The sequence below is a fragment of the Aulonocara sp. 'chitande type north' Nkhata Bay genome, linkage group LG3 (assembly GCF_057382095.1).
Source record: "Aulonocara sp. 'chitande type north' Nkhata Bay isolate Kocher_YH1m ecotype deep benthic linkage group LG3, A_spYH_male_GT1.1, whole genome shotgun sequence".
NCBI lineage: Eukaryota > Metazoa > Chordata > Actinopteri > Cichliformes > Cichlidae > Aulonocara > Aulonocara sp. 'chitande type north' Nkhata Bay.
This window is the reverse complement of record NC_141346.1, coordinates 20,204,721-20,221,143: the sequence shown is the minus strand read 5'-3', so window position 1 is coordinate 20,221,143 and position 16,423 is coordinate 20,204,721. Positions and strand designations below refer to the sequence as shown.

The 16,423-nt window shown below is 44.1% G+C and overlaps 1 protein-coding gene across 2 annotated transcripts in view; it reads left to right on the top strand.

The window, feature by feature from the left end:
* The window catches only part of LOC147334431 (uncharacterized), a 25,913-nt gene extending 9,550 nt beyond the window's left edge, over positions 1-16,363 (top strand). The window contains exons 1-4 of one of the 2 annotated variants that reach the window (XM_086272350.1): positions 2,207-2,403; positions 4,152-4,381; positions 6,048-7,103; positions 10,141-16,363. In XM_086272350.1, coding sequence (XP_086128476.1) covers positions 4,265-4,381; positions 6,048-7,103; positions 10,141-10,188 — 1,221 coding nt within the window. In that variant the 5' untranslated portion in view covers positions 2,207-2,403; positions 4,152-4,264 and the 3' untranslated portion in view covers positions 10,189-16,363. Of the gene's footprint in view, positions 1-2,206; positions 2,404-4,151; positions 4,382-6,047; positions 7,104-10,140 lie in introns of those variants that run through there. The other variant, XM_086272358.1, reaches the window with a different exon arrangement.
* The last annotated feature ends 60 nt before the right edge of the window (positions 16,364-16,423 follow it).

The window sequence follows — 16,423 nt, the reverse complement described above, 5'->3', positions numbered from 1 at the left end:
TAAAACAAACAGTGGTGGAGGGAAATGCCAGTTTCCTTTTCCTTTTCTTCATGTCGGAGTTTATTGATCAGGTGGTTTGATGAAGGACTCCTGCTAGCTTTTTCCCAGTTAAGGTTTTAATGGTAATTACAGGAACAGGGCCTCTGTTTTAAACACTAGAAACACTCTTTCTTTTACTCAGTTTGAGCTTACCATCTCATTAAAAAAAACTGTGGCAGCGTCATCATCACTGCTGCTATGTTATCTGTGTTTTTGTTTAAAACTGGGGGCTGTGTGGGCTTAATGTTTTCAGACTTTTTATTCAAACACTGCTCCTAAATATGTTCCTACTGCAGAGCTGTTTTTAGTTACAAGAATGAAATGTTTGTCTTTTCATCATTTAACACAGCGGTCCCCAATCCACCAGTCCGTGAGGCGTTTGGTACCGGGCCATGACAGTTGAGGCTTGGGTGTGAAATGTACTGTTTTCAGGGTTTTTATTGTTTTTTATCGTTATTTTTTTAAATCATTTTTATCATTGACTCGGTTTCCCCGGGTTTTTTCCTGTGTGTTATGAAGAAATCTTTTTTTGGGTACCGGTACTGGTTTTATTTTGTTGTATTTGTTTGCGACACCTTAAAGGCCGGTCCGTGAAAGTATCATCGGACACAAACCGGTTTGTGGCACAAAAAAGGTTGGGGACTGCTGATTTAACACATCGGCATACTGCAGAGTCATGTGTTAAATGATGCACTGTCTGTGTCAAGAGTTTTATAATCAAATTACTGGAATTACTCGATGAATCGTTGCAGCCGTAGTTAGAGCAGTTGATCCGGGTTCGATTCTGAGTCAATGCAAAGCTGCTTTGCTGCTGTAGCGGAGAGGAAGAGCAGGTTGTCTACTGTCCTTGGCTGCTCTACTCTTTATGTAAAAAAATATTTTTGGGCAAGATACCGTACCTGATGAGCTTGTGTGTGTGTGTTTGTGTGTGTGTATGTGTGTGCAATTGTTAGACAAGGTGCGGGTGAAATAACTCCCCAGACTAAGCGGAAAGGTGCTTTATACGCACCAGCAATCACTTCAAAGTTTGTTGTTGTTGTTTTTGTGTTTGTACTGTAAGAAAAATCATATGTGTATTCTCATTAGCATATATGATGAGGATAGGGGTTTGTGGCGGTGCGTGGAACTGTAGCCTCAGGTTTATATTGTTATCACGTTATGTGACAGTGTGTTTAAGTTCATGTTACAGAGTTAAGCAAAAGTAACCAAATTAGTTTCTCTGGAGAGTAAATAAGCAACACACCGCATTGCTTTTAAGGAAAGTAACAAGTAATGTTTAACGCTTTAAACTTTTTGAGTAACGACCACAACATTCTGATAACTTCACCCTCCGACCTCTTTAAATGTGGGCACGTCTGGGTCCAACAAGTCCACATTAACAAAAATGTAGTAAACAATCGCACTAATAATACAACAGCAATCCAACAAAGTCACAGGACTCAGTTAAAATCATCCACACTGTCACAAAAATATCGAGTAAATTCATTCAGTGTTTCCTCGCTCAGCTCTCTCTCTCCGTGTGGTTTCTAAGGTCTCTCCATCTCTCTCTGTTACCGGCAGGCAGCCAATCATCTGCAGGGTCTCGCGCCTCCTGTTTTCGCCTCACCTCGCCTCAGTGCCAATCAGACCGTTCACACTGCGCACACGCCACGGCACGTCGCCACGGGCGCCGCTGACAGCAGGAGACACGGCGGAGGGCACAAGCCACCACACACACACACCTCCCCTCCCTGTTACTGAACATCAGCGTTGTGTGTACCCCCTGCCACCACCCTCCCCCCTCCCTCGCTCCCTTCACTCTGTCGCAAGAGCGACGCACGTATCCGTTCATAACCTCCGCCATTATTCATCACCCCCTACCCCCTCCCTCTCCCCCGTCCTTCTCCTTTCTTCCCATGGTGCCGTTTTTTTTCCTTTCCTCGAGCTCGTCTCTTTTTCCCACCCCTGCAGGGTCTCCACAGAGCTGCTTCCTCCTCGCCTCACCCGGGCTAATTTAACGCCTCTCTCTCTCTCTCTCTGTGTGTGTCTCTCTCCCTGCCTCGCACTGGCTTGTGCCAAGCCCAGGTGATTATCCATCCGCCCCCCGTTATCCGTTACCCCCCTCCTCCTCCTCCTCCCCCCCCCCCCCCCCTCCATTCCTCCTCCTCCTCTCCTCGGTACCAACAGACCGACAAATCCCTCCCGGTGCTCCTTTCTCCCCCCTACCCCTCCTCTCCTCTCCTTTCCTCTCTCTCTCTGTCTCCTTCCCGCCAGCCATGATCCGTGGCGGGCTAATTCCCAGACGGTCTTCTTCCTCTTCTCCTCCTTCCTCCTCTTCTTCTCATCACCCTCTTCCTCCACCACCTCCTCCTCCTCGCGGGCCCGGTAAGTAGCAGCAGCAGCAAGCGCCGTCCATCTTCTCGTTTACTCCTCCTCTCTCTGTCGGACTGCATGCTGTGTTCACGGTATTTACCGCTCGTTATCGAGTCTGGCTATTTTTTTTTTTTTGATTGACCCCCCTCCCCCCCAACACTCACCCTCCCCCCTCCCTCTCCTCCTTCTTCCCTCCTTCCTTTTCCTTTCTCGTGCTGTGCCGGGGGAGGGGGGGGGGGGAGGAAGGAGGGGAGGTGTTAATGTGTCGCGTGGGAGAGCCGTTTTCCCCCCTCGCGGCCGGTGGCCACCATGACCTTCTGTCGGAGCTCGCGCCAGCCCGGTTGACCAGACAGGGTAATTAGTTACGCCTCGGGGGAGTGGGAGAGTGGTGGTGGTGAGGAAGGGGGGGGGGGGATGTTGCGAGAGACACACACACACAGACACACACAGGCTTGACGTACACACTGGCTGCGCACGCAGAGCAGAGCGCACGGACGCACACACACATTTGAGGCTGCACACATTCAATTCTTTTCACATAGACATGCACACACACACACACACACACACAGGGACACAATTTCAGTCTCTTTCTTTCTCCATGCAAACACATTTTCAAGCTCACACATTTGCAGCCCGTTTATTCTGCACACGCTCACAAACGACAATGACTCCTTTACAGTTGGACTTAACCATTTGTGTGTGAGTTTGTGCGTGTGCACACCGAGAGGTCAGAGGTCACTTATAATCAGATTATTCCACCCTTTCTGATATTTCGAGGCCTCTGCTTGGACCTGAGATCTGCCTTACGTGAACTTTTTTGCCTATTGAGTGCCCTCCGTGGAAGCACTGGGGTCACGACCTGGCCTTGAAACCGACGCTGACGAGCTACAAATAGAGGCCTCAGTTCACTCGATGTCGGATGTTGTGGTGTCCCTGGTGGGGATTCGGCGCTTGCTTGCTCAAGGGCACGTCATCACCTGAGGAAAAGGGAATTCCACAAAGGAAGACGAAGAAGATGGCAGCTTGTTCTTTGTTTCCTCTTTTGTTTGCAGCCTTGTGTCATCGCCATCTCCATATAAAAGACAAGACGTAGCCACCGTGATGTCACCAGGTAGTTTGTTGGAGCGTTTTGTGCGCTGCCATCATGGTTTTTGAAACCAAGTGAGCTGTTGATGTGATGATTTTGAGGAGAGCTTATTCTCGACTAAATTTCCTATAATTTTTAAAATTCATTAGGAAAGCATTAGCCGAAGTCAGACATCGAGTTAGAATCAGACTTCTACACAGTTAGACTTCATTTTGCAGCTATGAGCAGTCGCCCCCTGCCGAACCTCAGAGGGAATGCAGGCTTAAGGGATTTCCCCTCGCTTACTGTCACAGGATAGTCGGTCTTTCATGTCCTCTGACGGCTTTACTTTCTGGGTTTACTTTCAGATTAGATGTGAATAACTGAGGGTAATGGCCTGCCGACTTAACTGACCAATCAATCAGCTACATTAAAATACTCTCTGTAGATCATTTGTCAAATCAAATTAAATCAAATCACTTTTATTGTCACATCACATGTGCAGGTACATTGGTACAGTACATGTGAGTGAAATTCTTGTGTGCGAGCTTCACAAGCAACAGAGTTGTGCATTTGTGGGACTAAAACCACAGAAAATCTTGTTGCTGAGCCTGAAAAAGATGATCCACGAGAGTGAGGGTTTTCTTTATTGAATGCAGCACCTTCACCTGACTTTTCTTTTTACTTTCAGAGCAAAACGTGGCGACCACGCAGAACTAACTAGCTTCCTGTGCAACAAAGCCCACCTGAGTGTGTGTGAGTGAGTGTGTGTGTGCGCTTGTATGTATATGTGTGCGTGAGGTCATGTCGGGCATGACGAGTGGCGTGTGTGTGGACAGTGACCTCTCCTCGATGCTCCAGAGAAGCTCAGCCCCCTCGCACCATCACCCAAATCACCATGGCTACGGTGGACAGGGACAGGTGAGTTGACGTGTAAAGTTTTGCATCCATGTTGGTCTCCCAGTGCAGGGCTGCAGAATCAGCGGGTGAAGCGAAGGTTAAATCAAATTAAATTTAGAAGGTTCCTGTTGAAACTGGCCTCGGGTCATTGCCAAAAACTCAATTAGATCATCCAGGTAGGCATCAATTACAGAACCCACCGCTGCTCTGCTGCGAGGGCGCCGATCTCAGGGTCAGCTGGTCGATTGTTCGGTCAATACGCTTTCTCATTAGTCCAATCCACTGCGTTACTTTCAAAGAACGAAACAAGCCTTTTAAGGATTGATCCATTAGCTGTGAAAATGACCCCCACATTTTCACAGCTAGGGGGGGGACTGCCAGCTTAATTAATGCTCACATTTACAGAACTTTTACTTTTCAGTTTCCTTCTTGTCACTCTGCTCCAGAGAATACAGCGACGGTGTGGTCAGACCAACTGCAAAATAAATGTTTCCTGCAGTGAGACGACAGACGAAGTCTAGGCAAAAATGGATTTACTACAAAGACAGAATGTGGTACTGTTCATTAAGAGTTGTACTTTGGAATAAAGTAGTTCTTAGATTGGCTCTCATGAACGAATGTTTGTAGGCAAATAATAGAGATGAATAAAACTGCACTGGTGAATACAGCGGATATTTCTTTGTGAGCTGTGAAGGAAGGAAAACGTGGAACAGATCTGTGCAACAGTATTTGCTCCCTTCCAGATTTTGTAGCGATTTGCATATATGTCTTGGATTTTTTTTTAGATTCGATTAGATAAAACTTTATTAATCCCTCTGGGAAATTCGGTAAATCGTTTAGATTTAATGTCAATATTAGACAAAGATAGCCTGAGTAAATACAAAACACAGTTTTTAAATGATGGTTTCATTTATTAAGGAAAAAAGCTATCCAAACCCACTAGGTCCTTTGTGAAAAGTAATTGTTCTCTAAACCAGGGGTCCCCAATCCCAGTCCGCGAGGGCCGGTGTCCCTGCAGGTTTTAGATATCACCCTGGGTCAACGTACCTGAATCACACGATTAGTTCATTACCAGGCCTCTGGAGAACTTCAAGACATGTTGAGAAGGTAATTTATCCATTTAATAAATCAGCTGTGATGGAACAAGGACATATCTAAAACCTGCAGGGACACCGGCTCTCGTGGACTGGGATTGGGGACCCCTGCTCTAAACAGTACCTGGTTGTTCCACCCTTGGCAGCAACGACTGCAATGCCAATGAGTCTTTCGTGTCATGGTGGAGGAATTTTGGCACACTTTTACTCTGCAGCATTGTTTTAATTCAGCCACACTGGAATGTTTTCAAGCATGAGCAGCCTGTTTAAGGTCATGCCACAGCAGCTCAATCTGGACTTTGGCTAGGCCACTCCAACACCTTCATTTTGGTTTTGTTGGGCAATTCAAAGGTGGACTTGTTGGTGTGTAGCCAGCTTTTAGCAGTCGTCATTAGGCATAGTATCAACTCTGTCGCCTTGGTGTTTGCTGATATTTGAGGCTCCATTAACAGGTGAACCGCTCTGTCCTTTGTATTTTGCTCCATGAAGACAGCTCTGCCCACCAACCTCCCTGTAAAGCCACTTTATCCGTGTGCTTTTTTAAATTGATTATGGCTGGTATTGATAACAGTGATTGGTGCTATGTCCTGCAGGTGTCGGGCCTGGCTCCCATGCTGGACTACACTACAGAGATGGATCGGTACCGCTCCTCCATCGCCAGTTTCTACAAGACCAACGTCAATATGAACATGAACGTTACAAACTTCCCTCAGTCAGCCAAACTGGCCGCCCGCTTGGCCGCGGCCGCCCCCATCTTCCCTCCCACCGCTGCCAGACTTGGGGCTATGGCGACGACGCCCTGGGGTTGCCACGACAACATGAACATGAACATGAACCACCCGGCGGCAATGTTCTGGGGCCGACCTAAACCCGTGGCGGCCACGCCGACGCACCACCCCCACCACCATCATCACCCCTCTGCGACGCCGGGTCACATGACATCCTCGCACCCCCATAGTACCAGCATGCACCAGAGCAGCAACAGTGGGTCGGGAGGGGGAGGAGGTGGTGGGAGCAGTGACGGTGGAGGGGCTGAGAAACACGGACACACTGCCTCACTTCCTGTTTCACAGGGAACGGCACACCATCACGCCATGGCATCAAGCAACGGGAACTTCCTTCCTGGATACAGTGGGGGAACAGACTGTGGCGTCATGAACAAGCAGGGACACACCCACGCGGACATGATAGGCCTATCAGAGGGTGGCAGCTGCAACGGAGGAGGGGTTATGGGTGGCAGCTTCCTGGGGGGGCTGGGACTACCTCCCGGGGTCATTGTTATGGCAATGGGGTCAGCAGGGGGCGGGATCTCAGACGCTAGCAGCGCCTTTCAGATGACAGGCGGCCAGCGGGCGCTAACAGACTGCCAGCAGCATGCCAACTCCTCCCCCTGCCCCTCCTCCTCCTCGCCCCCATCATCAGGCGTGACAGCGGCGGCCGTTTCCTTGTCGTCATCATCATCTTCGTCATCCGGGACGGTGGCTAAAAGAAAGAGGAAGCGGTGTGGCGTGTGCGGGCCGTGCAGGCGGCTCATCAACTGTGGCGTCTGCTCATCGTGCCGCAACAGGAAGACGGGTCACCAGATCTGCAAGTTCAGAAAGTGCGAGGAGCTGAAGAAGAAGCCGGGGGGAGGAGGGGGGGTGCTGGAGGTGAGTTCATGCACGCACACGCACGCATACACACGTGCACACGCACAGCATTGGCTGGACGTTAGCAAATGTATGTCTCATCTTCTCTTTCTTCTGTGTGTGTGCGCATCTCTGTCTGTGTGTATGTGTGCATCTCGGTGTGCGTGTGTGTCTCGGTGTGTGTCCTGGCTCACTTAACCCAGATCACTGGCAGTGATGCTCGAGCTGGAAGGCATCGCTCACCCTGCTGAGTGTGTGTGTGTGAGTGCTGTGCAGATGGTGGGTGGTGAAATGTGAGAGCTCGGTCCCTGCTGAGGTCTGGCAAGCCGCCAGCAGACACACACACACACACCAACACTGATTCACAGTGATAAAGCGGCCAGGCGAGAGGGAGGGAACGGCGAATATTTATGTGATCTACCACTGCTGTGTGCGTGCGTGTGTATAAGAGTGTGTGAGCGCAATAAGAATTAGTGGCGATCAATAATTCTTTGACACCAGCATTCGACCTCACTGATGACTCTATATATCTCTCTCCCTTTCTCTCTCTCACACACACACGCACACGCACTTCCTGTGGGAATCGCTACAAACTATCACTAATTATTCCCTCATCTGCACACATGTGCTGTGAGGACACGCGCTGAAACACTGTGTGTGTGTGTGTGTGATGGGAAGAGAGTGAATTAGCAGCCATAATCTTCCTCAATTACACGCTAATTGGACCTGTGGAGGCTAACGGCAAGTGACAGCGGCGTGTGTGTGTGTTACAAAGTATGTGAATGTTTGTGAGGGCAACTCTCTCTCTCCCTCTCTGTGTGTGTGTCAGCAGGTGGTTTCACACTCTTGCCTCATTCTTTCCGCTCTCTTTGATGTCGACCTGACAAACTCTCAGCCTGGCACCAAGTTTACTCTGTGAGATGAACAGCAAAGCACCCTGAGTAGTTTTCTCCACCTTTCTCTGCAGCAGGATAACCTGTCAGAGCCCATAGCAAACTGGCCACTAACTTCAAAGTGATTTCAAAACCAGTCACAGCTGATTTCAGTGCACTCGATGCAACATATGCAAGGATATCATACCCCGCATATGTAGGCGTCGTCACTTTTAAGAAGTCCAGTTTTGAAGCCTTAATTTCAACTTCATGTCCATCGTCATGTTGGCGGTTGTGGAGCTAGAAGCGACCATATTTGGATGAGAGGATGTAATTGAGTTATCAGTTAACTGTGCTAATTAGTGAGTGTCACTGACCAAAACTGAAGCACAGACTTCTTCGATGGTCAACTCTTAGCAGGTAGGGTGACCACATGTCCCTCATTACGCAGAATTTATGGTTCGAGTCTAAGGATGGCCCTTCTACCTGCAGTGGCGCCAGTGTACAAATAAGTGGTACAACTGGTCTGTGGGCCATTCTTGCTTGTTTTGTTGTTGGTCCGTTAGCCAGCCAAAGAGAAGAGTGAAGTTATAAAATACAAAGAGAGATCATGGCAGCGGTGGAAACTTTTCATTGTTTTTTACACTCGGTTTCACTTCAAACATTTTTCTATTCACGGAGTGAGCAGAGAAGGGTTTTCAACCGCAGACGTGCTCCCATCCTGGCCTCCAAAATCCTAACTACAGATTGCTACCATATTACATTTGCATCTGCCAAATGCTAATTGGTTGACAAGTAGGTCAGAATAGGACAGGAGCAACAGGAGTTCACCAGGAATGGGAGAACTGTGAAAAAACCCCATCGAAGATTAAAAAAGAAAAAACAAACAAAAAAAAACCCCAGCAATGTAACAATTATGCAGATTGAAAAATTATGCTTCAAGTGAGACTGCACAACATCTTAAACATCTTACAAAAACCTCCCACATTTTGACTGGTTCTGCACTTTTCTACGCCTTCTTTTACCCAGAGCATATGAAGGGAAAGCATTTTATTATAGTCACATGAAACTTAGCCAGTTTAATACTGAGCTCATATTTTGTTGAATATGATGGAAACCACCATAAAGGAAATGAAGTGGTAGTATATTCTGAGAAGTAACATTTTTGTCTTTCAGGTTTTTTTCTTAAACATATTTTTCAGTTTCACACTGAAGAAGAGTACATGTGTCATAGGTGGTTAAAAATAGCGAAATTGTCACATATGGCTCTGTCAATCTACAATGTATCGCTACTGAAAACCACAGACCACTGACCATACAGAATTGCAGCTGTACAGGGGTGTATAAAGACTATTTCATGGACCATAAAAGAAACTTATTATCTTACTATCTTATTAAAAGATCGAAAGCAACAGGAAAAGTTGCATTGAAATATATTAGTCTATTACGACTATATTAATCATCAGATAATTGCAATAATATCCTCCAAAAGGCTCAAAGAGATCAAACAGTCCAAATGTAGCGGAGCTGAACCTGTGTCGCCAACCATCTCTCAAAGAGGCCACACCCCCAAAAATGCTGGGGACTGTTTCATTATTGGGGTCACCTTTTAATTTATATTAAAGAACTTGTTTTTACATGCTTTCCCTTTACAGATGAATACTTTACTTTGTGACTGGTGGCTCTTCTTTCAACAAACCCTCTTTTTTTTAAGATTATCTCAGTATTAAACTAAACCAGTGATAGTTTGTGTATCCACACAGTCAAAGAGATTTGCTGTTTTTCGAAGTTAATTTATATCCCAAACCCCAAATTATAATGAAATTAAACTTTATCACAAGGTGACAAGACAGGAAATCTATATTGACTCTATGAAGTTCTGCTGGCAGCTTTTCAGAGGAAGGAGAGTATAGTCGCAGCAGACCGACTTTGATCTACAGCCTGCATCACTGCGGATGTGTTTACCCACACAAACGGTTCAAGAAACACAGCAGAAACTGCGAGCCAGCGTTGATGCTGATGTGATCCAATATTTACAATTTAACTGAAAAAAAGTCAAAGGTAAAAGACTAAGATTCAGGAAAGAAATAGTAGAAACAGACATTTAGGTGTGTATTTATTTTGTCATTTCGATTTTACTGTCAGTTTTCCTATGTCTCACGCCACATTTTGTCTCCTATTCTTAGCGGCCTCCCTCTGTCCCAGCCAGTGAGGCATTTCGTTGGTTCTTCTAGCCTTCCCTCCACCAACAGAACCAAAATCTGGAGGCCTAGCAGGAAGTCACCATCACACGGACTGCAAAATCAGCAAAAGGACTACAACCTCTGGAACTGAAATTGATTCTCTGCGACAGGATTACAATTTCATACTGTATGGATGACAGTTCCCAGACTGAGACTATTCCCACCTCAGCTGGAACAGGGAGTAGCTAGACAGAAGGAGAGGAAGAGGGGGCAGTTTGGTCACAGGCAACCGGACTTGGCCAATTGATGTGGTGATGCCATAATTGCATGTTTTTCCCAAGATTGTGTAAAGGTAAATTTATAAATCAATTCTTAAAAAGGCGCACACAGAATGTCCAGACCGTAGCAAGCAAACTGGCTAGAACAGATACTAGTCTGTATTTGTACTGGCTAAACAAACTTGTTCCAGACCTCTAAATTGTCTATCACTTCTCCTGTTTGCTTTTCTTAACAAACAGTTCAGGCCTTGACTATTGAAAGGATAGGCCGCTAAGTAGCCACATAAAAATAATCTATAAATTCTGTAGCTCTAATCTATTATATAAAAATTTCGAAAAGCTCAGGTTGTTCCATTGCAAGCTTGACTGGATGAATATCGAAACATTAACGGTTCTCTTATGGCTTACTCATAGAGTTGCAATCAATTCAAAGACTAGTGCTGGAACAAAGCTGCCACTATGTCTATGTCTGTAGCTAGGCTGTTCTTAAAATTACATGAAATTGTATCAAAACGACATCTTTGAGGGTATATGAAATCTGACATCTACTGGTGAAAATGCAAGAGTATTGCCCTGTACCTCTACTTTTAGCAGTTCTTTGTGTCAAGATCTAATCCACTTTTTATGGACTGATTTTTAGACTTTCTTTCATTGGGTCTCAGCCTTATAGGTAGGGTAAGGATCTCGGATGCTGCTCTTTTGCATCAAAAGCAGCCAGCTGTGGTGGTTTGAGCATCTAATTAGAGATTCCCTCTGAGTACTGTCCTTTGGAAGGTTCCAGTACAATCCAAGCTCGAAGGAGCCATGCAGATTGTAGATCCCATTTCAGCCAAGAGAAAACTGGGAACTCCCACGGGTAACTGAAAAATGTTGCAGACATTGGGAGAATAATACCCTGCATAGTTTGCTATCAATGCAACCTGACCCCGAAAAACAGAAAATAGAGGCATGGCATCAAAGATCAATAAGCCAACAGCAGAGAGAGTGTTCTGTACCTGCTTTCAACAGTAAATGTTAGATTTGGGAAATTGGGCTTCTTTGTAAGCTTGACCAGATGTTTTGGCCAGATGTTCCGGTCACGTGATTGCTCTGGCAAAAGCGGGTGGTGTTATCAATAAGGTAGATTATCCATTTCAGATCCCAGTATGGACCTCAACATGAAGTTTACCTTAGCCTGGTGTACCTCATGTAGCCTTGATTTAAAAATGTCTGAAAATAAAAGAAGAAAAAGGAAGGAAAAAGGCAATCAAAGCAGTGTTTTTGTAAGTTCCAGAACAGTCTTGACAATCTCATTCACATAAACATGTATTAATTACATAGAAATCATTTTAAGTGCCAACATTGTAACCGTTTTATCCATTTCCTCTAATGTGTTATGTAGCTTTTCTGTAAAGGTCCATCAAGTCACAAAGCCCAAAGTCCACACCAAAGGAAGGTAGTCTCTCCCAGAAGAAGAAAAGCCCAGTTTGTAGCATAGGATTTCCTGTTGTTACTTATAAACATCATTCTGAAATAACAATATATGCCAGTTTGGTCCTGTTAAACTAATGACAATGGATTACTCTCACTGTAATCCCCCTGACACTAGGAAAATCATGTAGCTAACATTACCTCACCTCTGACTGGCCACCCACAGGAAAGAGCTTTCTGGAAATAATCTTCAGTAAATATAAGAAATTATACAAACTTTAGTACCAAATGTAAACCAGTAAACAGATTTCATGAAATTCAGCAATCTTGCTGACAAACATATTTTGCTAAGAGAAAAAGTATTATGTTAATAGTGACATTATTGCAAGGACGCTTTGTGTACTGTGCAATGTAGCAACTTTTTTTTTTTCTTTTTCCATAACACTTATATTACCAGGAAGTAAAACAATTGAGATGAAACATCTCTTTCTGGCTTCCTGGATTTTGTGAGAGTGTCCTTATCCTAAACAGGGAGCATAAGTCTAGCCTGGTTTTCAGTTATGGCAATTATGACAAAACCATAGTTCTCAGAGAAAAGCTGTTCAAACATGGGGAGAACATGCAACAGGGCTTACCACTGAAGCATCGTGCTGACGTGCTTTTATAGAAGACTGTTCTTGTTCTGGGTCAAGGTCCAAACTCCTTAATCTGGATTTCTTTTATGAATAACATATCTTTAAGGTATGTAAGCGGTGTTCACATAAACATCCAAGACATTACCAGTGAAAAGCTGATTGTCTGAAAGTTCGAAGTAAATAGAAAAAATAACTATACCGGATTAAATTGGCTACTCTTCCTTTCAGGGTGTTCAAATTCATGTGCAGCCCAACATGGCTTAGGTTGCATAGTGGAAGTCATCCTCTAACCCCTCAGGACCCTGCCTCGGGATGTTGGAGCAGAACTCTGCATTGGCAGCCTGACACCTGAGAGTGAACTCAGGGTGCACAACACACAGTTTGCCATAATATCAACTAGCATGGTAGTAGAACTCCTGATCTGACCTTTGAGCTTCAATTCTTCCACATTCTGCTCTCTCACAGTTGCACTTTTTGATTTTAGTACATAAAGTATAATTTTGGTCAGCTGTAGTCTTGCTGTCTTGAGATGTCCGATAATGTGAACAGAAGCCGTATATATGGTATATAGTTTGTGATCATGGCACAGATTATGTATGTTTGTGTACAGCCTTCACAATCTGTGATAAAACTGTCACCTGCTTCCTCTTCTTCCTCCTCCTAGCAAACCACAAACCCCATTGTAGCCAAACCAGGAAGATTCAGGACTTAACCACAGAAACAATTACAGTCTGACCAAAACCGGATGACACGTTAACCTCAAAGGGAAAAAAAATCACCACAGAGAGGATACAAACTGACCTCAGCAGGACGTGATTCAGGACTGTTATTAAGGACTACAACTTCACCACAGTAGGACTACCACATCACTGTTATCTGTCTCTTCTGTCTACCTCCTCCTCAAGAACATTAAAGGCACCTTGATTGATTCTTATTGGGCTCTGTTCATGTTGGTACGGCATGATCTGCTTCTTAACTCTCTAGATGGTCCGGAGCTGATCTGCCTCTTGTGGAATCTGGTGTTTAGATTTTGTATTTGCAAGTGTACTCTGCTGTCTAAATGAGTCGTGAAATGTCTGAATTTATTTTATTTGTCTAGATTTAATGGAAAGTTCTCAGGGTGCAGTCACACTTCTGGTTTATATGAACTACAGTAGACTGAACACAAAACTCACTTTGTTGCATTTTTTTTACATTTGATTAAAAGGTGGCAGTTGAAGGTTTGAAATTCCTGTCTTCACTAAAAGCTTAAAATGGCAAGATGCATTTTTAGAGAAGTATGGATCAGAAAATCTGCTCTCAAGTTACACCTCCAGTCCTGAATATTCAGATCTCTAAAGTTCATATCTATGAGACCCCTGCCAGGACCTCCAAGAGAGTTCAGAACCAGTTTCTCTGTACTTGTATCTGGGCATATTGTACCACACATGGTGACCAGTAGGATCCAGAACAGAAGAACTCACCTGCAGTTTATTTGTGGCACAGAGACTCACCCTTGGATCATCTGGAGAGCTCTGAGGTTCTGAGTATAACTCTGGGACTAAAAGGAACTGAACTGAACTAAAAGATCAAATCAGAACATTACACACACACAGAAAAAAATAATGTTATTTCCAACACGTCTGTAGGCCATTGATGAGGCCCTATGAGACTTTGTGCACAAAAACCTTTATTACTGTTAACAATAATTTGTCTTATAAAATGATTGGACGGCAGAATCCACAGCCTTCTTAAAGTCTTATTTTGAAATATTATCTTCACGAATGTTGAGCAATCTGCCATCAGAAGACCTTTGATATGCCATATGGATGAAAGTACTGGGCCAACCACACATTAGGAGCTGCTCGACCATGGAAACCCATGCCATGAAGCTTCTGGTGACGTATTTTGCTGATGCTAGAGGCCTACTCTTTGTAATGTTTAAAATGTTTGTAGAGGGACGCTGCATGGCTAAGTGCTTGATTTTATACACCTGTGGCAATGGAACTGAAAAAAAACCTGAATTTACTGATTAGGAAGTGTGGCCCAGCACTTTTGTCCATATGGTGTATCTGGAAACAGTCAAGAATGTTAGCCATTTCACATGTTTTCTGGGTTGGATCACATAACATTTAGAAGATTTTCATTATAACACACTCTTGTTACTTTATCACTTATCCACTCAGTAGATAAGTGATTTGTAACTAAGAAAGGAGAACATTAACTCCTGAAATACATAAATGTGATTCCAGCCAGACACTATAAAAAGGTGGATGTAGATACTGTAATGCCATCCAGTGGTTTTTGAAATCCTGGGAAAATTATTTCTAAATCCCCAGTCACGCTTGTCTACAAATGGTTCAGTGACCTGATGGCAACCTTATGGTTAGCAAAAACTTCCTTGTGATTGCTTTGGTCACTGGCAGATTGCAGTGGTCATAATTTGGATGAATGTGACAGACTTGTCTACAAACAGTAGTCAGTTACCGTCCAAGCTACAGTTAAACTGAAAAGAAGGATGCAAACTGGAACTGGATACTATTTGCCTTCATGAAACCGAACTTTTACTATAGAGGCAAACATTCTCCCTTTCTGGTTTGCTTCAAACTTTTTCAAGTTTTACTACCCTAGCAGCCTAGCAGTTAGCAAGTATTTGCAAACAAACATGAAAAATTTTAGTCAACTGTGGAATTTGGTAGCAACCAAATTTAACATCAGGAGGTTTTTGGTAGTGGACCTTTTTTTTTGCAACAGATTACACCCAGTGTGCAGCAGAAACATTGAGGAACCACTACCAACTAGTTGGGAAAAACAAATTTCCTTAGCTACCAATACAGCAAAATTGGTTGTATCACATCCAACACTGCAGACAACTCTCGAGCAAAGTGTGCATAACATCACATAAGAAACGTCGACGGGACCCTAAGTCTTTCTGCAACCCTAGCTACCACCATCTAGTGGCTTTCAGATAAATTGCAGTGTTTAGGTACTTGGGCATTGACTTCATTTTTCCAACCTGAAAATACATCCGTGTTTTATACTATGGTCCTGTGTAGCTGATCAGTACTTCGACAAAGTGGTCTTTAGGTGAAACACAAATACTGAACTATATTTTCTAACACTATATTTGTTGAATTTTGACCAGAAAGAAGAAATAACACAAGACAAAAAATAGTAATCACAACCTGATTCTTTTGTTCCACAGACAGCAAGCCCAAAAATTCCGATTTAATAAAGAAAATCTTTATTAATTTTTAATTATTTCAAAGAGCACATATTTGTGTTAATTTGTTGCAAATAATCTGACATCATCAGCATATAGCTATGTAGCTTTATGCTCAATGCATCCTCCTATTATTCCATAAATATATGAGTGTGATGCCATCATGATTGCTTGCTCTGACATGTTGACAAATCTGTACCTGACAAATATGGCGACAGCTTCTTGTAATAGAAACTGGCAGTAAAATATTTTAAATGTTTTACTTGGACGTTCACGTCCATAACAGACAGCACCACTAGTAGGTCAGAATTTCAACTTCAAAGAAAATGTCTTGATAATTACCTGATGATTTGGTGTTAAATTTGTACAAAGATTCAGGTTTCCCGCTGAATGATTCCTATTAGTTTGTTTGTGGCTGGTTTCAGTTACTACCATCAGTGTGTTGAAGTTTCTGCACCTGCCGACGTGATGGAAATACAGATTACTTTTATTTTGACGTAAGCCTAATTTATTTTTGGAGGAAAATGTTCCATTGCCTCATTGTCGGAATCAAACATCCCCTTTTTCTCAGGTTGGCTGAGGTGTCGAAGGTGTTGAGGGGGGGTTTGAGAGAGGAAGGGGGCGTTTGTTTTGTATGTGTGTCCTCCTCCTCATGTATTCTGTCTCTGTGACCTCCTCATGTGCTGAATTATAATAAAGCATTTCAAAGATTAGCTGCGAGTGTGTGACAGACACGCAGTGGATGTCAGGTGATTGCATCA